This window comes from Phaethon aethereus, assembly GCF_964289735.1.
Source record: "Phaethon aethereus genome assembly, chromosome: 5".
Classification (NCBI taxonomy): Eukaryota; Metazoa; Chordata; class Aves; order Phaethontiformes; family Phaethontidae; genus Phaethon; species Phaethon aethereus.
The window spans coordinates 69,148,103-69,172,132 of record NC_138579.1 but is presented as its reverse complement, the minus strand read 5'-3'; the positions used below and the strand labels follow the sequence as shown (position 1 = coordinate 69,172,132).

The window sequence follows — 24,030 nt, the reverse complement described above, 5'->3', positions numbered from 1 at the left end:
TGCTGGTTTTCAGATTGAAATCAGCAATGATACGTGTGATACAAACTGGCCTAAACATAGTCTATGGTCATGATAGTTTCCATCTCTGTAATTCAGTTTTTTTAACTTTTGGAGTAAGTCATGCTTTAAGATAGTTATTCTAGTTGTGAAATGGAAGCTAGGTTTCATGGGTTTGCCTCCATCAGGAACCTGTGCTTCAAACTTTATTTTCTTAATCAGATCTTTATGAAGGACTTGACATTTCTACTTCCTTCCTCAAGTATTGTCTTAATGGGCTGTTAGCAAAGTAGAAATTCTTGCTGTCCTGAAAAGTCCACGCAAATTATGGTTGTTATGTTGCATGTAACAGTGCTGAGTTCAAATCTCAGGTGTCTGTCTGACCACGGGTAAATCTCTTTATTTCCCTGTCTCCGTTGGTAAGTCTGTACAATTATGGAAATCCTAACAGCTCTGCACAATTCTTGAGCCTTAAGTGTTAGGGAAGCTACAGGAACTGATGAACAAGTATCTTTTCTAACAGTAAGTATTTGGATAAAGCAAAAGTGGTTTTAAGTGGTTTTAGATTAATCTTTTTTTTTTTTTCCCCCTGAACATTTTGTATTTAAGGTTGTACTTCATGTGGAAATATTCTGCACTTGATAGGATGTATTTTGCATTTAACTCTGTATGCGATGAATCTTGGACTTATACAGCCCAAATTCAAAGCAATATGTGCCCTATTTAAGTAATGAGCTATTGATTTTAAAATTACTTCTTTTATTACCATAATATGGAACTAGTAATACTCTGAAAACTTGTCTCTGAAATGAATGCTGTTTTATTTCAGTTTGAAATAGCATAGAAATGGACTTCAAGGATTTTACCTATTGAAATTTGGCATATCACAGATAGCAGGGACTTTTCAGCCTCATGTAGTGCCCTATACTGTACTCAAAGCATCTGTGAAGAAACGCCTCTTCCTCTTGCTGGAGCACAGACCTCTGAACGGGGTTGTAATGTAATGTCACCTTTATTTGTCACTGGTAGCTATACCCTATATGCATTCTTGTTGCTGAGTGTTTACAACACCTTCAGGATCAAAGAAATGCTGCCAAGAAGGCTCATTGTGAGAAATTTTGACCTACTTTTACATTTGGCACCGCTTTGCCTGCCAGGACCAGGTAGGCTGTGAACAGAGCTTCAGCACGTCTTCCTGAGGAGGTCCAGTCTGAAATTGAGATAAGAGAACCCTGTCATGGCAAGGCAAACAAAAAGCAATATCGCTTTTGTTTTAAATTTTGTTTAAAAAAAACAGACAGAGGTTAAACTTCCCCCCCCACACTTCTGCTCCCTTCTCTCGGGGATGCAAAGTGAGTTTGCTGGGAGAAGGGGTGTGGAGGTTGCAAGTTTGGTTCATTTGTGTGTGCACATTTGTTTTCCATCCTTTTCCTGCTGCTAGTTCTTAGTTCTGCAGCACTGAGGTATGTGTAGAGAATGAATTTGTTTTCTGTGATTGCTTTAAACAACTTTAAACTGCTCATGCCATAAGATTATTGCAGGTCATCTTCTCCTAACACGTAAATGAGAAGAAATGGCCACACATCTGATTTATTCACACCTACGTTTTTGCTTTACAGGCTGTGATGGAGTTTTCCTTATGTAGTACGTGACTGAAACAGTATATTAGTAAGCTGTATTTGTCAAGTAATAGAGATCAGTTTGTACATTTCGTTGCCACAAATTCATGTTGTGCTTCACCTTCCGTTTCCCCTCCCCTTTGCAATGTAACACAAAACTTTGTAAAATTTTTGCAGTTTAGTGTTCCCACTTTCAATGTCTGAACTAAAGTACAAAACTCTGCAGTTTATGCAATAAATGCGCTGTACATGAAAGTAAAATCATCAGTGCTTTTCATACCTTTAATCCGAACAGTTGTAGACCTCTACATTGGGATGAAGTGAGCATAACTTGAAAATGCCCATTTGTTTCTTTAGCTGAGACTGAAAGGAGCCTAGATGGTTTTTTAAGGTGTAGATGCCTAATGTATATCAGGTGAATTGATCCCGAGTTTTCCAAGCACTGCTTTTGGAACTTCAGCCTTCAGCTTTTTAAGGAATGATGTTTTGAATTTGTTTGGTTTCGTCAACAGAAATGAAAGAATCAGAGCAAGGTTTGATGAGGTACCTGCCTAACAGGCTTCTGAATTCTTTATGTTAATGTATTGAGATGAGAATGGGATTTGGGTAGGGGAGAGGAAGGTTGCTCTTTGAACGAAACACTTTCTACGATTAGGTTTTCAAAAGTAGCCTTCTGTCTTCTATTAAGCTATTGATTGTTTACAAGGAAGCTTGAAGGAAATGGGTTTTATTAATTTGACCATATATTAAGAAAAAGGCTGGAGGCAGCTCAACTGTTGACTCTTCAGTGGATACGTATGGAGCCCCACCTTGAAAACGTGATTGGTGACATGAAGAAAATAAGCCAACTCGCTTGGTTTAGCCGGTTTCTGTAACATTAGGAGATTGATGGGGGGCTTCAGCGCTACCATACGGGCTCTGAGGGCTGCGTATTCCATCCCACCCCAATATTCCTGAACAGGACTGTGTTTGGCTTTCTTGAGAAATATGCATTTTCTTATTCTATCCTTTCCATAGCAGGGGTGTTCATTGTAAGAAAAGGTAACGTCTGAATTATACAGTAAATAATAGGAAGTTGAGATACAGTATTCAAAAGCTGTTCATACTTATGGAGATAATCTGTTGCTCAGAAAGTCACCGTTGCAGTAGTTTGAATTCGTGTGTTAGTCCATTCAGTGGTGTTTAAATACTTTGTAGTTTGGAAGACGTAATTACATCATCACTTTAGCAGTGACATGAAGTTGCATCCCTCAGAGTTGGAAAGTCCCCAAAAAAGACCTGTCTGTGATACATGAAAGATCTGGAGTTTGGAGGCTGTCCATTGGTGTCCTGTTATTATCATCCTTGTCTTTGTTCAGAGCTTTAAATAAAAAGGGCACACCAGATTTTCCTTAATTAGTTTCCTCCGCCCCTTCTGGATTATTAATGGCACTGAAGCAGGTCCAGTCTCTTATTGTACTGAATGCTCAGGTGACTACATTCTGTACCAGACCAGTGGTAACAATATTTGGCTAGTAAAACATTAAGAAAAGAAAAGAAAACTTGCTCAGAAGTTCTTTCTATCCTAAATATTTTTGTAGGTATTTTAAAGCCAACCTAGCAGCCTGTTTTGCAGTGCTTACCATTCACGAATACTTAACCCCTGACACTGTCTTTATTCAGAAGAATGTCTTGCTGCTTGTGCTGTGTGATGGTTTTATGCTTAAAAGAGCGTTCAAAATCTTTTTTTTTTTTTTTTTTACTTTGAGCATATTTTTAGTAGCCTAATGTTTAAAGGGAAGCAACCTAAGGCTTTTAGAGATCATTCCCTGTGTATGAAAGGTCCCATTTTAACGTGGATTTTATGCATTTTCTTCATCTACCCTCTACTTTTTTCTTAGCCAATGACAGCAACATTCCTAAGGCTACTTTCTCTTTAAGGACATACTGCTTACATAAATAGTCCTTTACACCATCTCCTTGTTTTATAATATTAATTGCTTATCAGAAGATGGGAAATATTCCTTAGAAATGTGTTTTCCTGATTGTGCATGCCTTGTTACTATTTCAATTATGCAGATTCTTGATGCTGTGGAAATTTGTGCTTGATGACGCCAAGGCAGCTGCACGTTGTTAGCATTGTAGGCTGTCAGATGATCATGTGGGATTCTTGCAGCATGCAACATTCAATAGGATTGAAAAAGGGCTTTTGATGCAAGGCATAGCTTTCAGAATATATTTGTGCCTTTTAGTTAGCTAATATAAAAGCATAATTTCTTCTCTTTAAATTTAAAATGCTGCCTCATTTTTCTTCTGGTTGGTTTCATTTTGGCTTCACTAGAAGATGCATCTGGTACATCCACGATTGAGGAGTTTATTAATGATACTGTCGTTCAGTTCACTTACTTTTTTTCCTTTTAGAGTCCTAGCTAGCCCACAGATTACATGATCACATGTTCATTCAGTCCTTCATATAGAACACAAACCACCATGCATGATTTCTTCTTCTTTCTTTTTCCTCTCTGCCTTTTTTATTCCCTTTAAGTTGCTTTGTCATGTTCTCTTTTATCATTAAGCTTAGTCTTTGTCTTCCCCTCGCTACTATTTGTTCTATATTTTCCCATGCTTGGTTACTGCAATATTATTTGATTAACGGGCTGTGATGATGATGAACCTGCACACTGGAGGAGCAGCTACTACAGTGGTGATGAAGGGATGTAATAATGGTCGCTATCCTCGGAATTCTCTCTACAGTGACTGCATAATAGAAGAAAAGGCAGTGGTCCTGCAGAAAAAAGACAATGAAGGATTTGGATTTGTGCTCAGAGGGGCAAAAGGTATGTGCTTCTGTGTGTGTGTGTGTGTGATGTGCACTGGCATGAAGAAATTTATACATCTCTGAATATAAGCAGGAATTATTCTTGGTGCACTTGGTTGCTAGACAACAGGATTCTCTCTATGCTATAGTACTCAGACTGATTTTAGTGGCTTCTGTCTGAAGCAGTTTGCATTTTTACATAGGAGAAGCACTGTATAATTGTTTGGGGGGGAGAAAGTTTTGCCTGTATTTTTATTGTGTTGGTATATGTAATATTTTGTCATTAATCTGTTTTGTTATGCAGTTTACCTAACTATGGGAAACCTGCTTTCCTTATAAAACCTGCTTCTTTATTTCAAATGTCAGTCTATTGAAATAGATCTACAAATAGATGTAGACAAGAGAGTGATGTTTTGTTTAAAATAGGTGTGGATCTTCTGCAAGGTGACATTGGTGCAGTTTTAGTATGAAAATATGATCTTTTTTTATATCTTCAGAAGCTGCACGTATGTTGCATGGCCTGTAGTGTGCTCATTTTAAAAGCTGTTCATATGTTAAACTGCATGTTACTTTTCTGCAGACTAAAATCTATAACAACGGCATTCTTAAGAGTTAAAAAAAGCATTCTATTTAATGCTTTTCTTTTTAACTTTCGGTCCAGTTTGCTCCTTTTGTATTTAGAAAAATATATATGATGGTATGTCCCATTTCTTGCTCCCCCTCATTTTACGTGGGTTCTCCCTTGCCATGCTTGAGCATGAAAATTATTCCATATCTTCATTCTTGGGACATCATTTTTGCTCTCCCTGTTCCACCACCCCTAAACCAGTGCCACTGTATATTTTTCCATGCTGTAATAGCTTTTCTAATTTTAGCTAAATAAACATTTTTGGAGTTCTACTAGGAAAGCCAATAGCACTCCCTTTTAGCTAACCCATTGGCATGAGTTGGCTGTGCATCGAGCAGAGGTTACTCACTCTGTGTAAGCCCAGCAGTTGTCCCCAGATTTTCTCAGTATCAATGAGGGCACCTCAGGTGAAAGACCCAAGGACTTTCCTGTCCTCGCTTGTGTGTGTACATGACAGAGAGGGCTGCTACAAGGCCTGCTGTGCCTCCTTTCCTAAAAAGTGATTTCTTTTGTGATCTTCTTTGAAATACACATCCAAATCTAGAAGAAAAATTGAGTTTGATCTTTTTCATCCTTTCCCACCCACCACATCCCCCAGTTCAGCCAGACGTCTCTTCTGGCTACGTTTTTAGTTGGATGTTTCCAGAGTTACAAGCATTTTGCTAGGCATACAAAAGGGCTACTGAAACTAATACTGAATATCCGGGAATACTCAGAGTCCAGCTATTGCCTCACACAGCTTGATTTGGTTTGTGCCAGTAAAGAAGCATGTATTTTTCTCTCTGAATTGAAGACCTGTGGATTGCTGTTGCAGAGAGATTGCACTCTGTTCCCAGCACCTTGGTATCCTCTGAGGCAGAGTCCTCTTACTTTTAGCACCCACCATTTTTTAACCATCGGTTTGAATGGCCAGTAATAGGCCTTTAGTCAAGTGGTATTTGCAAGCACTCCATAACTTTCTTTTTTTTAATGTGGTATTTATTTTTAAAGCTGACACACCAATTGAAGAATTCACCCCAACTCCAGCCTTTCCTGCTTTGCAGTACTTGGAATCTGTGGACGAAGGGGGAGTAGCATGGCAAGCTGGCCTGAGAACTGGAGACTTTTTGATCGAGGTAGGAGATCCTGAAATTTGATTCTCAGCTGGGGAAAGAGTGATGTTCCCTTTGTAGAATTTGCTTTGGAAAAAGTGGGTGATGCTTCTGAACAGCAAGTTCAGCAGACTAACGCCAATAACGTACTTGATCTATTTTAAAACCTCGATGCAGCCTTTAGGAAAGCAGTTAAAAAGAACAATGTTCAGGTTGGCTGGGAATTTTCAGTTGTTCTTTTTGTTATTTGGGAATACGGTCTCACAGAAATTGGGGAGTTTTTATTCTTTCTTTGCATTATTGAATTGAAACCTAGATTAATTTCAATGTTTATTGTAGGCTATCAATTCTATGATCTAAATATTTTTACAGAGTCACCAAAATTAATGACTTTTTATGCAACTATTTCTGCAATCAGAAATATAGGTGGTCTAGTGCTATTTAGAAACCATGGAGAAAAAAGCAAATTACTTTGGCTTGAAATTAAATTTATCCCACAGTGCACTGTAAATACAATCATACAAAAAATAAGCAATGAATGTTACAGCAATATAAATTACTTTATAAAAGGTGTTTATTTAACTTAACTACATACTCTCTTCATTCATACCAGAAAGGTCTTCACGTTTTATATTTTGGAGGATCTTTGGTTGGTATTTTAGGTTTTCTTGAAATAGTTGGTACTCTTTTTTAGTGTTACTAGGCAGTTTACAATAAAATCCTAATTTGGGATTTTCTTCCTATTCCCCCCACAACCTTTTCATGACCAACAAAGCGATGCTGTGATTCTGTGAAAATAGGTATTTGAAAATAGGTCTTTCAGGATGTGAAAGACCAAGTCTTGTGTGTTATTTTATTTTATTTTATTTTAATCTTCAGGCACATATGTGTTTTGTTAAAAAGTATTTACTGGTGCTACAACATTTATTTCTGCGGAGCTGGCCTTTACATTCGGGAGAGGATATAATATGCAGCTTTTATTTGTTGTGTGCATTGAACTCCCTTGGTGATTGAATTTAAATAGTTGCACCGCTTCTTCACATTGTAACAACGAAAGAACAGGCTTTGCAGACTGCTAAAGTAAATACCTGTGCATTTTTATCTGTGCCTTCAAAGTACATTTTTCTTACTGTTTGTTTACTTAAGAATAAGCATTTAGCAAACTGTTAAATTGTACCGATATGTAAAGCAAGGACGCTTTCAAAAGTATGATTATTGGTGTTCGGTGGGGGTTGTGTTTTTTTTTAACAATGCTTTATTTTTAGAAGTTGATTTCTTTGTAGACTTTTAATCTATAGGAAGTATGAATAGTCTGTACTGGCTGATTTCACAGATAGGTTTGATGGTGAATAATGTGTAATTTACTGGAGAGGATTACAGAATGATAACTGTGCGTATGGATGTTTTTAAGAGCTCTTCAGGGATGCAAGAAGCCTGGGATAGCTGATTCTGCACAGCGCTTTAGTGGTTTTCTGGCAAATGAAAGAAGAATTATAATTAATTGTCCAGTCAATTTACTCCTAGCCTTAGCTTAGAAGAGCAGTTAAATATGCACGTGCATTGCTGAATCAGGACATTAATCCATACTCTACACAGTGCAGCATATTTCTAATTAAGTCCGAAAGAAGCAGTTGTTACATGCAAATCAAACCCATTTCTGTGTAATTCATGTTCATCGGGGTTATTCTGTTTTGAATTTTGCAATTTAATTAAAAGGATATGGTAACCCTGAGGAATCACAACTTTGCTGTTGTTGAAGACTTTTTTTGGAGAAAGGCAGAGTTTTTTCTATTTCATGAACTGCCTGTGCAGTGCACAATACTCTCCAGCTATAGAAAGCCATCTTTGGAGACACTTGCACTGATGCAAAAGATACTACCATTGAAATATAAATGATTGGTCCACCTGCACTTCTAGGAATGCCAAGCTACTTTATTTCTCGTGTTGAACCGAGAAGAGTTAAATGCCCTTGGAGCGAGTGGTTATCGTAACTGGTGTAGTTAGTCTGTCCTGTTGTTAAATGATTTCTCCCATGGCTCTGAAGTTTATGCTGCTGTGTGTAAGTGCCACCTCAAGCATTTGTAAGTAATATAATGCATTTATCATAAATGTCACATGAATAATAAGAGAGTTAATGGGCAACTAGGATCCTAATTAGGCCCATTTGTAACACTTGCGGCAAGTGTCAGGCTTTAGGGAAGTGAGAGTCCAGTTTGGCAGAGGGCAAAACGCAAGGGAGAGCAGATGGTTTGCTCTTGCTCGAGGAGGTTCGGTGGCTTGGGGTCACGGGGAGAAGGGGAACCTTTCCCCTTACTCGTCACTATGGAAGACAGGTTTGACAGGAAGATAGATCTTTTTTTGGGAAGCATGAGAGTTGGCATCATTTCTTCACGTGTGATGATGGTGTCTGGATCTTCTGAAGGGGATAAAACTTCAGCAACAGCTACTGAGCATACTAAAGTAGTTCAACAGTGAAGATGATGTGTGTCGAGCTGAACAAATAAACATCTACACAGAAAAGGAAGAAAAGGCGTTGCCTTGCTTCAGCAGGTGAACAGAATAGATATTAGCTGGAACAGGGCTGGCACACTTTCATTTGACTGAGTTTTTATCATGTTTGCAGTTTTTCTGGAAAACCACATGATAAAGATTTGTCCAACCTGTACAGTTAATTTTAACATGAGACTTCAGAGATTCGTGTTAAACTCGCCTGTGGAGATAGTGTTCACAGACTCTTCATTGAAATTTCTAACAATATCAGTTTTTTCTCCTTGCTTCAAATCCAGTCATAATTTTTGTGATAAAAATTGTAATGTGTGTAGTGGCTTTTCTGGACAGAGCACAAATAAAACGTATTGGAAAAGCACATGAGTAGTTTTAGAGCTGAAACATTTAGCTAGAGAGAGCTGTCATTATAAGTGGATTTTCATAAGCAATTCCACAGTTGCCGGTTTGTGTGATTTTTCTTAGCTTTGCTAAACAATCAGAAATGGAATATGGTTATGACTTGGTTGTTATAACTGCAGGAGATTTTATAGCTTGCCCTATTTGCTATTCTTCACTTTTTTTAGTTGATGTTTTCTTGAGTCTTGGTATCTGCCCAATTAAAAAGACAAATAAATGTAAAGCAACATATTAGTGCAAGTGCTAGCCAATCTAAAAATTATGGTTTCCATTAGGAGGGGTTTTTAAAAACTACAACCGTCGTTAACGTATATACCAATTCATTGTCGGTCACTGTTAATTCGTCAGGGTGACTGGGTTTCCGTAGTACACCTCTTCAAGTTTGTAAATGCTTCATCAGAAAAAATCGAACCATAAGCTGATTTGATTTGTTACTTGAAATATTTGCAGGAAAGAAATGTATCAGCTGTGATTCTAAATCTCTTCTTTATGAATAATCTTTACATGCCTAACCCTTCATTACCTTTAGTTAGTGTAGTAGTCAAACTTAGCACAAATAGAGGAACTAATTGAATACTACTGTTCAGAGAGTGCTGCCTTACAACAGGACTGAAAAAATTCTTGGGCCTTTGGGTTGTGTTTTCTTTTGACATTTGCTTTGATGATATATACAAGTGTAACCATCTTTAAATAGAGAGATCCATTAAAGTGGAAGAGGCTTTTAAACTTAGAATAGTCTTTTGTGGTTTTTAGTATAGTGGGATATAAACTGTCTTACTGAATTAAAACCTAGTGGATTATTAACTATTTGTTATTGTTGTACCCATAAGTGTGCAGCTGCTTTGCAGGTGTTGCATGATGTGATGTGTGGGGATTTTTCATCTGCCACAGAGCATATCTCATATCAAACAATAATGTTATAATAGCAATACTTAGACAGTGAAACTAATGCTGCGATACTTTACCAGAATAATGCATTTGCTCTCTAAATGAGGCATTGCAGTTTGCATTATTGTGCCATAAAATCACTTATTTTTCCAGATAAATTGAAATGTTATTGTCTTCAGAATAGGATGGCTGCTTATTTACATTCCAATTAAAAAGTAAACTAGATAAAACCAGTGTATTACCCATTAAAAAAAAGGCAAAATTCAAGGTTTGATTTGAGTATCAAAACCAGAGATGGTAACAGAATAAATGTCATCATTTTGCTGCAGAACAGTTGAGTTGGTACACGTACTAAAATATGCAAAATGCTCTGAAGTATAACTGCCTGTACTTCTTTATCCTCAAGGGCTTATAGAATTTATTAGTACAAACTTTTCTATAAGTAGTGATAGGAGGAAAATAGACATCCTTTTATTACAGAGAGCATTATTTTATCATTGTATTAGATAAAGATATCTGTCCTCTGTATGTAGGAAGTAGCAACAAGCATTTAGGGAGAAGTTTAAAATATCTGGAATATTTTTTTTTAAAAATACACACATACACACACACAGGAGTAACTTTAGATTCCTATTTAGCAATAGGTTAGATTTTTGTTTTGTTCCAGTAAACACTTTATACAAACTTCAAAACTGATCTGGAAAGCAAGCTTTTAACTTTGTAGTTGTAACTTAGGCTGGAGCCATTATGAATATTTTTGGCAAGCATAGCAATGTTATGTCTTACATTTGTATCCAATGGCTGGATGAATTAGCGGTTTTACAAAGCCATCTGTTAATGATTTAAATCCCTTCAGCAACAGAGAAACCTTCCCATCCTTCAGTAATCTTCATTAATTGCCCTGTGGCTGAGTTTTCTCTTACTCCTAGTGTGAACCTCTCTAGCTTCTGCCACCAGATATAAATCTAAGTTTTATTTTTTCAGGCAGCTACATGGGGACCGTGATACTTTTTCTTTTTTGGAAATAAGCTGAGGCTTTGTTAGTGTCTTTGTAATAATGTGGATTATCACATTGCAGTTTTCTGCGGTTGTTTTCTGAAAGTTTGTTCATATCCTCCCAAAAGTGTGGACGCCAGCTCGATGCAGTACTTCGTAAGAACCTCCCTACTATTGTGTGTAGGAGGGAAAGAGAAAAAACAACAATATACTTACATTTTTGTACACCGCCTTTACCTCCTGCGCTTAGGACCAAAGGAGTAAGTTCTGCCTCGGTTCACTATCTTGCATTAGGGGTTTTTTTTGTTGCCAGTTTGGCTGCTGCTCCTGCCCGTGCAGGGAGGCTCCCCTTCTGCAGGAGGAATCAGGAGGACGGCCATGCTCTTTGCGACGCACTGCGAGCGGCTCACGCCTAGGCGGCATCTAGCTGGGCTTTGGGTTGAGCTGTGCAAACATTATTCTTCCACCTTTTCAATGATGATCTACCAAAACAGCAACGGTGCTGCAATGTTTCAGCACATATGTAGAGAGAGATATGCAATATATACTGAAAGTTTATGTAATACATACTGAAAGTTTGTGTGTGTGTGTGTATGCACATGGTTATTGTGAGGGTACCAGGGCTCCCACCAACTTGCTAGTCTGAGGTACAGGAGATCTTGCACATCTAGACTGGGCACCAGTATATTTAAATCTCTACATTTAATTGATACATAGTTTGATTCAACTAACAGTTGGAGGGAAAAGGTAATTTCTGTTTGCCAGTCAGCATCCTCCTGGTGACATCTGCAAATGATGTCTGTTAAGCACAAGCGCACCCCGAACACTTCTTAAAATGAAAGTTGTCCGAAGGAAACGTTCTTCCTGTTTTGGTTTTGAAATTCTTCTGGTTAAGCGTGACTACAGATATATGGGAGAAGTGGGGCAACGGGCCTTGGAAAAAGAGCAGCTCTGGTACAAGTGTTGAACAGTCTGGTGTATCTGCGCAGTCTCTGACCAAGTGGATTAATTTTTCACTTCATGGAAAAGTATTTTGCTTTCTTTCCACTTAAACCCAGTGAGTGAGGATTAGACGCTTTTTTTTTTTCTTGATTTATGTTTTTAGTGGGTGATGGCAGCTGAATGAAATTACTGTTCCTTCAAAGTGCTTTGGATCTGCACAAAAGCACTGGTGAAAAATGACAACTATTTTGGATTGCTCTTTTTATCTGTTTAAATGCAGCCTCTAACCTGTAGGAAGTGATGGTATTCCAAATGTGCTCGCTGTGATCATAAAAAAGATGGACCAATCTTGTTTAATTCTAAAAATACGTTAATAAGACTGCTGCCTTTTCGGCATAGAAGGAAATAGGCAGACAAAAAAGAATTTGCTTCTTACAAGAGCTCAGTTATTCACGCCTAAGCAAATAATATGCGTTAAAATAAGACTGGAAAGCAGACAAAAATGAAATCACTTTTTTGTTGGCAGACATACAAAACCAGGCTGTGAGCAAAACTGGGAAGCATTTTCCTTTAGCCTGGGTTCTACATGAGGTGTATACTGGGCTTGTAATGCCAAGGTGCAAGAGAAAATGGTGGTATTTATCTGGTTTCCCAGAAATGTAACAAGTAGCAATTTGATACTGAGAACTGATTTTTATGCTTTTCTGAGAGGAGGATTTGGAAAGAATTTTGGTGATAATGGCAGCAACAGTCAGAACTAGTTTTTTGTGTCTGTTCTGTTCTCCATTAGCAGTTTTAAGGCATTTTGTCCTAGATGCCACAGTATTTTTAAAAGAAATTTGCTCACATTTCTGTTCTGAGGGATTTTGCCGAGCTCATGGGACTGTGTGCGGAGTGTGGAGCTATCTGCAGGGAGCTTTTTGACTTCTTGTGAATATGAAAACCCAATATTTCCTTGACTTCCTACTAAAAAATCCTCTAAAAATAGCAAATTTCTTTAAAGATAAGCTGCTTATTATAAATAGTCAGTTCTTGGCCACCCAGAAGCCATCCGGTGGCACCCAGCCATCCTGGCCATCCAGTGCTTGAGATAAAGCACAGCTATGGACAGTCTTCATTCCCGCAGATGTCTGTCTAGCCTCTCTTCAAATAATTCCAGACTAATGCAACCCTTCCATTTCTAGCTCTTAGGTGTTGAGATTAGGTATTATGACTAATAACACCATTATAAATAAATGCCCTTTTTAAGGTATAGTTTGGAGGTTTCCAGAAGGCATTATATTAAAATTAATTTCTCTGAAGCCTGTTGGCTTTTTTTAGTCTCTTGATACTATGGAAACCTGGTTGCTGGAATGGAGCTCTATGAAAAGCAGTATTTGTGCCTGGTATTTTAGGGGAGAAAATACAATTTCTTTTAATTGCGGGATGTTGCTACCAACCTGCAAATTTACAGGTGAAGGAAAACAGATGAGTTGTTTTAAATAGTGGAGAATTAGCTGACAAATTCCTATTATTGAGTGCTGCAGTAGAACTAATCTAATACCTAGAATTTTTCTCTTTCTTTCTTTTCCTTTTTTCTCTTTTGGGGAGGTGTAAGCATCTTACAAGCTGGAGAAAAACTATAATGTCGAGTTACATGTGTGTATACATGGTTTTTTTACTTATTTATTGTCAGTTTTCTTTTTCTTATTTTGAGACTGGCAATCAATTTGTGTGATGCTGAAATGCTAAGTTCACCTGCTCGTTGCGTTTCATGAACCACAAGTCTGTCCAAAGGTTAAAAGAAAGTTGCTTGACATCTGACAATCACATGCTTCGTGAGCAGTAACTTTACCCTCTCTTCCTACCTGTTCTTCCTCCCCACCCAAAATTTCCATTTTTCTGAAGAAGCAGCTTCATTCACGGTCACAAACTGCAAATACATCTTTGCTATCATCTCTGAAACTGAAAAAGCAAATGAAAACTCTGGAACCTGACATGTATTCAATTCATTTAGTTTTCTTGATAGGTTTTCCTGAAAATCATAATCTTGTAACCTACACTGTGGAATGGGGTTCCTAAATTGTATTAGATGTTTTAGAGGGGTTAGATAAATCACTTCACGTTGGTATACAGAACAGGCTCCCCGCTGCTTCTGTGTGGGTGCTAGTAACTGCAGAAACACTCTTGATTTAGGGAAATTCTGAACTTTTGAATCTGATCTAGCAGAAGCTCTGCATTCGTTTAATTATTATTCTTTTTGCATCCATTTCTAGTATGTGTCCCCTATAGTAGAGTGGCCATGGGTTCAGATTTAATCCATTAATTACTTAAGAAAGCAGGAGAGGGTTTCCTTCCCTGTGGCTCTTCTCATCCTGCTATGGCTGTAGGTATAAGGAAAAATCACCAACTTCTAACCTACCTTTCAGTCTAATTCGGGTCCTTACACAGTATTTGGGTATGTACGAACAGTATAGGGGTCTATCTTCTATAATAGAAAATAGAAGTGATCAAAACCAGGACAGACAAGGCAACCTAGACTGACAAATGATCTAGTGAAGAGCGTGCTGATTTTAATAGATGAGCGCGCTCAGTGCTGGAGGTGTGCTAAGCTTGATCACAGCAAACGGACAGTCATCCCTCTCAGAGAGCTGCTGCGCTCTGCTGAAGTTCTCGTACAACTATGCAGGAGACCAGCGAGAGAGAAGGTAATGACAGAAGATGGCTTTCCGAGGAATCCCTGCCTTGTGTTCTGCTACATTCAAAGCATTTCCTATGGCTCGTGACTGTGGGACTCAGCAAATCTATCTAATAAGGAAATTGAAGTATACTTTAAATCAATCAGATTAGAAATAACATTTTATATCCTATTGTAACACTGATATGAATCTCTTCAGTGACTCTTGTATGTAACAATAGAGAATAATAATCTTTTATCTTTACTACATTTTTTTCTTCATATATTCTGGCAGTAATTTGGGGAGCTGGGTTTGTAGTTCTCGTCACCTTGTGGTACAAAGCGGTACTTGTTACAAAAACATTATTTCTCCGTGGTGAGAGTTTTGCCTGTCAGTTTTCAAAATACAAACTCCTAGTTCTGTTTTGCTGGTCATTTAAAAACAGGACAGTTGTCATGGCACGTGGCAACTTTTCTGTAACAGGGTGCTGGAAGTGGTTGGACTTGAAGGTCTCTGAAGGCTTTGCTGCTCAGAGCACTGAAAATTGTCCTAGCAAATACATCAAAGGTTTAATGGAGTTTTTCAAGAATGGGTAAATAGGGTGATAGGATAAAAGTAGGTAGCTAAATGTATCTTTATTTGCTGATGAAGAGAAAATTCAAAAGCATGTATGTACATAAAGAAGCAGTCATGGAAGTGTTTATTTACAACCTGGAACAGAAAGGGTTGATTCTGGACAACTATCATGGTTGTTTAGATACTCACAGGAATAAAGAAGAGGTAAGAGATAATCAGCCCTGGGCAGAGTAAGTCATTGCAGAGATAATCTTCACCATGGAATACCCATGATTTACTAGTTTCATAGTTGCTAAAGAATTAGCATTAAAGATGGCAGAAAAGCCTTTTTATAAAGGCTCGGCTTGGACTTCCACTGATGTCATATAATAAAATGTTGTAACCTTGCATATATTTGATGCCAGCCTACATGCCAAAGTAGGTGAGTATATGTGTGAAGCTCCTGCTTTGTACTGAAAGCAGGTCTACAAGGCAGATACCAAAGTCCTGCATTAACTATGTTATATTTTCTTTTAGAGAAATAAAAACTGCAGAATCAAAGAATCCTTTTTTTTTTAAATTCACAGTACAAATCTCGCAAGTATTTTTATTACAATTCTTTCTTTTAGAATTGTTCTCGTAACAGGCTTCAAACAAATGTTATTGCTTTTAATGGAATCAACCTGTGGCTTGGCTTTTCAGCAGTAGGTAGATTTGTGTGAGGCAGTATTCATTGTTGACAGAATTGTAAGTTGTTAAGGGTGCGTTTGGTATAACTATTTACACTGAGGATTATTATGACTCACTTTAACTGCTAAATCAAGGAGATACCTCTTTTTAAATGACCAGGAAAACATTTATTGTAAGCATTTCCTTAAAGTTTCCTATAAGTTTTTTAAATCGAAATATGCTTTATTGACTGTGGCTATTGTGGAGCTGGCTTTTACAAATAATGTACAGATTGGGAATTGAATTGAAGATGCGTTTTGTCTGTGAGTAGGTATTTGGTTCCTGTAACGCCCTGTGCATTCTTTAGAATCTGTTTGACGTATTTTAATAGAAATCCAGTGTACACCTAACAAATTGATTGTTCTTCAGAATTGGAAATAAGTAGGCCCCTATTGTCCAGGAATCAAAGACTAGGATTATTCATCCCCAAGTCTCATTTTTATGCAACTTCTTTTCCATTTCTTCTTCCTATCCCATGCAAACCTCTTCAGAAGTGCTCCTCAATTCTTTAGTCTTTTTGCTGCTTTCTTACAGTGTGGGCCCAGCTCTGGGTGCTTGAACTATTCCCGTTGGGTCTCCCAAGGGTGTACTGCTGTGTTCTGGTGTGCCTACATAGCATATCGGTCGAGGTGGTTTTCCGTCGATAAGTCACGAGCTGCATCAGTCATCTTCCACCTGTAAAGCTATTTGAACCTCAGTATTGAGATGAGATGCTTCTCTTTGGCAGCTCTGAAGGTTGAGCAAACTGCTCTTCTCTCATTCCAGTAGCCAATAATGCAAACTGGGCTACCACTGCCGCATTAAGACCTGCAACATGATATCCTTATGAAGGGGCTGGGATAACTTGCAGCATTTGAGAGTTCTGTGAGGCAGAGTTCCTGTTGTCAGTGTTAATTGTAATTGCCTCATCCAGGTGTCCATGTTTCAGCTGGTTTACTGGAAGTGGAAACATGCGATTCAGAACTTTCCTATGATGGGTAGATCCTCTGATGGCGACGTGTGGTGGCTGGATCCTCTGCAAACTGTTCAGATGCACCTAATCTAGCTACGTTAAGTCTTGTAATTTAGGCACTGGGGTGTTTTTCCCCCTTCTTCAAGGGAGATTAAAGTGAAAGCCAAATTTATTTCATATAGATTGGGGTGTATTAATGTTAATGTTGACTGTCACTGGAATAGAAAGGCTGTTTAGGTAGATTTTTCCATCTCTGAAGGGGTTATGTAGTTTATAAGAATTCTTGTGTTTAGCAGTAGAAAACAGGAAGGGTTTGGAACACAAAAAATGTGAACTGGTACAATATGTTACTCTGCTGTAAAACACATCAGGAACACCTTTTGCAAACAGGAATGCTGTCGGCTTTCTAACATTACAGAGGAATTTTTAATAAGTGAAAATCCTCCTTCATTTGCATACTAACCCATATCTAATTGCTAGAGTACTGTTTAATAATCAGCTTGCCTCTCTGGTATTTGATATTTTAAGTGGGTTTATATACTCTGTTTTGCTGCTTTTATTTTACAAATTAATATCATTAGTCCCAATTTAAATTTTTTATATCTTTTCTAAAGACTTTTTGATGTAGTGAGGTGTAAAAGTTGTTTAATTTTTATTTTTTTAGTGATGATCTTATATGCAAAAATGATGCTGCTAGGCAATTATCCACCCAGAGAGTTTTCGGCACAGTTACTCATAATAAACACCAGATCATGATGAAAGTATTGACTTTCAAATTGGCATGACTGTGCAAATCCACGTTTTAGAAAATTCTATTTATTTACAGGAGAGAAGTATATAAAAGTAGGTGAAGGAAGATACTAGAACTAAGGTGAACCCACTTGCAGGGTTACCACTTCTGTGTCTCAGTCAGTAGAACAGAATCAGAAGGTGGTTTTTGTTCACTTGCTCACAGTAAAAGGTTATATACTTGAGTTTAAACTGTTGTAGAAGCCAGTCTGTGTTTAAACAGCTGATGTACAAGCAGGTGAAGAAAATTTGTGCTATCATTCAACCAGCATGATGTGTCTTCACACACGGCTCTGCTTTGGAAAACTGTGATTGGAAAATAGAGGTAGTAAACTTTAATCCCTAGCAGTCACTTCCTAAATTAATATAGTCTTACTCAGGGAAGGTGTGTAACTGCAGTTGAACTACCCAGGGTAACTGAGATTTAGGTTGTTGAAACATTTGCTGATACAGGGTAGGTTTGGGGGTTAATTTTTTTCTAACTGTCAGTTAGTTTGCTCCATTGTTGTATTGCTTAGATTACTGCCTAAGGTACATAGATTAAGTTAAGGTGCAGGAGCAGCTTTTTTTAAAATGTCTGGCCTAGAGATCAAGGGAGAAGAGTACAGCCAGAATATTCTTTCCAAAGTGATTGATATAGTTTGGATCTTACACACTTCTCCAATACCCTAGGTTGGGACTATTTTTCACACTTTTGGCAAGTACTGGGTGTTTAAACAGGTGTATTTGGTTGCCATGAGTCACACTCTGGTCATTTCCAGTGCTGCCAGCTTTCAGACTTCTAATTCTTGCATTTTTGTACTTCCAGTGTTCATAATTTTTTCATCCCCAGATTTTTTCTGTTATCACCTTATAAAAATAATACTAATTTAAAAAGAAAACTTCTAATTTTCATCTTTAAATATTATTCTTGTAAATCTGCAAAGTAAGGGGAAAATACATATATCTCTGGTTCTCAAGGTTTTACTGAAATCTCATGATCGTCTTTTGTTAAATCGTGTTTTTGTTGGGCTCTGGCAATAGAGAGCAATGTATGTGGTACTTAACCTAATGCCAAACTGTGTTCCTGTTTTGAGTTGGCACTGAGAAATGGCTCAATAGTATGCTTTATTTTTTTCAGACTTGTTGAGTCTGTTAGTATTATTGGCCAGTTTCTCATATTGGCTGGTTTGACGGTTGTCTGGCATTTCTGTCCTCAAAAGGTCTTCAGGGAAAACTACCAATGGTGTGTTGCTTTTTTGCTTTGGGTTTGGTTTTTTTCCATCTAGTATTTACATTTCATCATTTTCTATACATCAGAAGCAGTTTTTTGCCCCCTTCTGATTTTGATTTCCAGTCCATAGGGTTCTGAATAGAGAAACACTGTCTTCAATAAAATATGCCATGTTTGCACAGCAGCTTCTTTTATTGTTCTGTAATAGTATCTTTGGATGAAGTGTCTCTTTTGAATTATTATTTTAATTAGTTTTGATTCACTTTGGTTATCGTTCTCTCCTGTGCATACAGAGAACTGTCTCACAACAACGTTTCCTCCAAAACCTACCCCATTACAATTATAGACATTAAAAAATTGCATATCAGGTCCTCCTGATGCTACTCGTTGCAAACAGACTAAGATGTTTTGAAGGTTTATCTTGTCTCAGGCATGCTGTCGCAAAGCGTCACCCCACCGGGCTCTCCTGCAGTGCCTACTGCAGACTGGATCTTGGGGGAACTGAGTTCAACCCCCAACTTTCTCTGTAGTTATGGGAAGGTCCCTGCCTGTCTGGCCCTTCGTATCCTAAATATAAAAATGGGATATTTAGTCTGCACAACCTGCAGAGTTGAGTGTTTGCTTTATGAGGGATTTGCATACATCAGCAGGGGTGACTAAAATTTAAGCTAGGCTCAGTAAACCCATTACCAAATGATCCTTCTGGACTCTGCAAGCCCCATCTGTTTCTAGCATGAGAAGGGTTTGATTTTATTTGATGCTTGCAATATACACAATCTGTTTTGTAAGATCCAGCAATGTCTTACTGTGCTCTACCCATCTTTGATAAGTTAAACTTCGAGTGTTGTACTCTGACTTTGAGTAAGATCCACCAAGTAGTGGATGAACTGCTCTCAGAAAGGCAGAGAGACCAAAACCAGATGAAATGTAATCCCAGCATACTTCTTTGCTTTTGTCAGTCTTTTTGCTAATGAGAAAAAAATATCATGGAAAAAACCCTTACAAATTTAATCCCAAAAGTTTAAAGAACTGGAGAGAAAACAAGAAAATTGGGAAAAAGTGATTATAATTTTTTTTTCCATCAGCATACTGAGACATTTTGGTCTGATGGTTTAAACAGACTGTGATACATTTTGTGATGCAGAATAGAGCTTCAAGATATCAATCTGAGGATCAATTTTGTATTTTCAAATTATCAGCTTGACTGAATGACTCTGTTGGGTTTTTGGAGTATTAGAGGTGGGTAACAAAAGAAGGGTATACTTAGATCTAGAACTGCAGAAACTAATTTAAAATGTAGTGTTTACTAAACCTAGTATGTAATGTAGAAAATGCATACCAACTTATTTCAAGAAAAAATAAACACCAAAGAAAGGCTGCTTGGGATTTCACTTTAAGAAGATTTCAGTAGGTGAAGTTTTTTGAATGAGCTTGCACTGCTAAGAGCTATCCAAGTCAAAATAAAATAGTGAATTTTCCTTTAGAAAATAAAACTATGGCTTCATGGACAAAATCTCTTTCTTAAGGACTCCAAACTGCAGCTGAGCTTTGAACAAGGGCCTGGTTGTGCCAGGTTAGGGACAAAAATGCTCCAAAGATACTTCAGGCAAGCACATAAGTTGGATTGGATAAATGTAGTCCGTGTGTTTCTGCATAAATACTAGTAGGAAGCCAATGGCAGTACATGTTTTGAAAAATTAAGTATTTGAAAATCGTCAGATTTATGGCTATATATCAAAGCACAGAATCACTCACGGATCTATCAAGAGTAAAATATGTAAGCAAGGCTTGTAACCTATTGTTTATATGTGGAAAACAGCATAAATCCAGCACTTCCTAATATCTGGGGATTATGAACAGTCTTTAAAAAAAAATCTGTAAATTATCTAAATTCCTCATTTTTGAAGGATTTCTTATAAAGGTGAAACCCTTGATTGCAGAACCCATACTCTCCTTTCATCCTCCCATGTCTTGTCATCTTAATGTAAATGCCAGCTGTGCCGTCTGATTCTTCTATCAGTTGCTGTAGATAACCCTGTAGTTCAAACAGAGATATCCAGATTGGTGCACTGTAGCTCATTGTCCAAATTAGGCTACAGAACCCAATAGTGTTTGGAGAGCTGGTATTGAAAAATGAGAGTCCAGCTATGCGGTCCAGCTACCTGTGAGAAGCGCCGTCACGTTTCTCAGGTGTTCGGGGTACCCAGAGACACGCAGTCCAGATAGATCCCTTTTCTCTCAGCATTACTCATACTAGGGGTAGCATAAGCTGGATGCAGCTGCTTCAGCTACCAGATGTATCCATCTCTTCAGGCTGTTCATGTTACATGGCAGTTTCGGCAGTCTGCCGGGATTTTTCAAAGTAATGTGAGTGGTGGGGAATAGTAATATTAACCCCTTTGTATCTCAGCCAACCACGAGTAGGATTTTGTGGAGCAGAGTGCACTTTGTAACCTCCCCTGCTCGCCTTTTCTCCTCCTCTGTGCCCCTCAAAATGTACCCATCATAGAATCATAGAGTATCTCAAGCTGGAAGGGACCCATAAGGATCACTGAGTCCAACTCCCTGCTCCTTGCGGGACTACCTAAAACTAAACCGTACGAGTCAGTGTTGTCCAGCTGCTTCTTGAACTCGGGCAGGCTTGGTGCCATGACCGCTTGCCTGGGGAGCCTGTTCCAGTGACCGACCACCCTCTCAGTGAAGAATTATGTGTTAGGTAGCCTTTTAGAGAGGTGGGTATGGATAAACTTTCTAAGGACGTGATAGTGTAAAGAAGGGAGATCATAGGATTCTCTTTCTAAATTTTTTCCAGCAATTTGAGAAGATAATGTGTGATTCTTTGCTTTCCCCTCTTCTACTTCACTGCCAAGGTCAAATACGAATGGCAACCACAGTGGTTAACGCTGACAGCCTTTCTCCATCCTTGTCTCTCTTCTAGAAGTGAAAGATTTGCAGTAGCAATACAATGCAGCACTGCACACTTTTTCTTGGGTGGCCCCGAAGCTAATGCTTCCTAATTTCTCCATGGAGTGATGTCCATATCCTCAGAGGACACTAATCCTATACTGAGAGCTGGTGGTTAGGGATGGTTGAGTTATGGTGACGTTATTAAAATATTGGCATTGCATCACTGCTTTAAGGATAAGGCAACTGTATTTTGATAAAGGGAGGACAGAGAGAGCATGACAAAACTGCTGTTTTCTAATTCAGGGAAATGAACACAGAAAAAAACGCTTACAGGCTTGAATTTCCTGGAAAAAAACAGAAGGCCACAAACACGTTTATTTTATTAACACTGCTGATATGCTCATCAGCTCTATCACATTAGGAAAGCCTTTATCAAAGGTTATTTCAGATCTCTACATAGGCCCTGGCATCTTTGCCAGATATCCTTTGCTGCTTTTCTCCGCTTTGGTTAGTGCTGCTTTATTACATCCAACAGCCTTTCTCCTCTTATACCTTCCTTCCTCGCCCTTTTACTGGAAGATGTAAATTGTATGCTTAACCGCTGTTGTCTCTGTTCACTGTGGGAAAGGAAGGTACATATTGTTGACATGCTGCAACCTCGCATAGCGTATTGCAGATCAGCCCAGTAGACCTGCACGTCCTCAGGCTTGTTTGTGCGCTTCCCCGGGCTCCCTGCCTAGGAGCACACAATACCGCTTCACTGGCTCTCGAGTCGCCGCTAATTGAAGCAGCACAATTATCAAATTCTTGGACTCATTCCACATCTGAAATAAAACAGCTGTGTTATAATGTTATGATCAAATTCTTTCACTGTTATATGACCTAATAAATTAACGGTTGGGAATCATGCATTTGTTACTCACAGGCTGTCACTAAAATATTCTAATTTCATCAATGGTCTTTTGGATGAATTTCTCTGAATGGATACTGGTTTACTTAGTCTGAAAAGAAATGTGGCTGTTTCATGCCATCAGTTCCAAGAGGACTGAGTTAGTGGTCTCTGGTCTACAGAAGAGTAATGAAGAAACCAGAAAATAATGAAATATTTCTATGAAGAATTAGTTTCACAGGGGACTGCCTGCCTCATCAATTTAGTGAGAGACGTAGGCCAGCTCCTGAGAGCTCTCAAAATTGCCCAGGGTTGCTGCTCAAGGAGCTGTCTGGATACACTTTATGTAGATTGATCACTCTGGAGAAAGAGTAATACAGCATATTGCGGATGAGCCCTTGCTACAACAAGCTTAAGGGTGAAAAATTAAGCAATTGCATTCTTGCTAAGCAAAAGATTAATATTTTGTTTGCGAGATTATAATTAGTTTAAACTACAAGCAATAAAACATTCCTCTGAATTCAACTAAACATGACTTCTCTTCAGCTGTTCAAGTATTTCCATTTGCTTGGGAACTCGAAATTTAGCATCCTTCCATACAGGTTGGCCTGCCTTAGACATCTTTCAAAACTAAAAATATGTGCCCTCTTTTTCCTTCCTTTCTTGTTTTTATCAGGAATTCAGCCATCATAAAAGGCAGCATAGTTAAATGGCTTCTAAGCAATGTCATTTAGGGAATGACAGAAAAGAATTTAAATCCTGCAGAGTTAAAACTGTAGTATGACTTGCCAAAATGTATCTCCAGGAAGAACTAGCTAAAGGCATAAAATCTCATGCTAGATTTTTTTCTTTCAAATCTACCCGAAGTGGGAAGGTGTGCCAGAGGTCAGCAGAGCTGAAAGTTGATGGACCTATAGAAGGGAGTGCTTTTGAAAGAGAATGCCATAGATGAAAACCTCAGGGAATTCTTAGCGGTCGTGTTAACTATGGCATACGGCTGCTTCCTCGGGACACTGAAAATAAAGACCAGTGGTGCAATTCTGCATTTTGCTTAGGTCTGGCCTGTAGGTCCTTTACCGTACCTGTGTCCTGAGGTGCAGGCTCCCGCCTTCCCCCTCGGGTTAGTGCTGCCATCCACGAGTGATAATTTGCGGGTCTAGCTGAGAAGTGAAAGAAAGAAAACCGGTAGGGTCAGCAATCAGCTTAGCCTTCAGGAACCACCTAGAAAGCCTCTGGACTGCAGGCAGTACCACAGGATAGCAGTTTACTGTTAGATCAATTTAAGCATAAGCCTGCCCTGAGGAGCAATGTCTGGTTTCATAGACACCGTAGAAAGGTTTCATACCTGACTGACAAAATGAACAGTAACAAATCATCAGGACAAGGCATTATTCCAAGGGTAACTCAGCGATGAAATTTCTGAACAGAAATAGTATCTGTTGCTTATCTGTTCCTCTGCCTTAATAGCAGAGGAATG

The 24,030-nt window shown here is 38.4% G+C and overlaps 1 protein-coding gene across 2 annotated transcripts in view; it reads left to right on the top strand.

Moving 5' to 3' along the window:
• The window catches only part of SHANK2 (SH3 and multiple ankyrin repeat domains 2), a gene marked incomplete at both ends in the record, with an annotated part of 313,032 nt that overhangs the window by 168,882 nt on the left and 120,120 nt on the right, over window positions 1-24,030 (top strand). For both annotated transcript variants that reach the window (XM_082000563.1, XM_082000564.1), the window contains 2 exons: window positions 4,350-4,432; window positions 6,032-6,156. In XM_082000563.1, coding sequence (XP_081856689.1) covers window positions 4,350-4,432; window positions 6,032-6,156 — 208 coding nt within the window. The remainder of the gene's footprint in view (window positions 1-4,349; window positions 4,433-6,031; window positions 6,157-24,030) is intronic.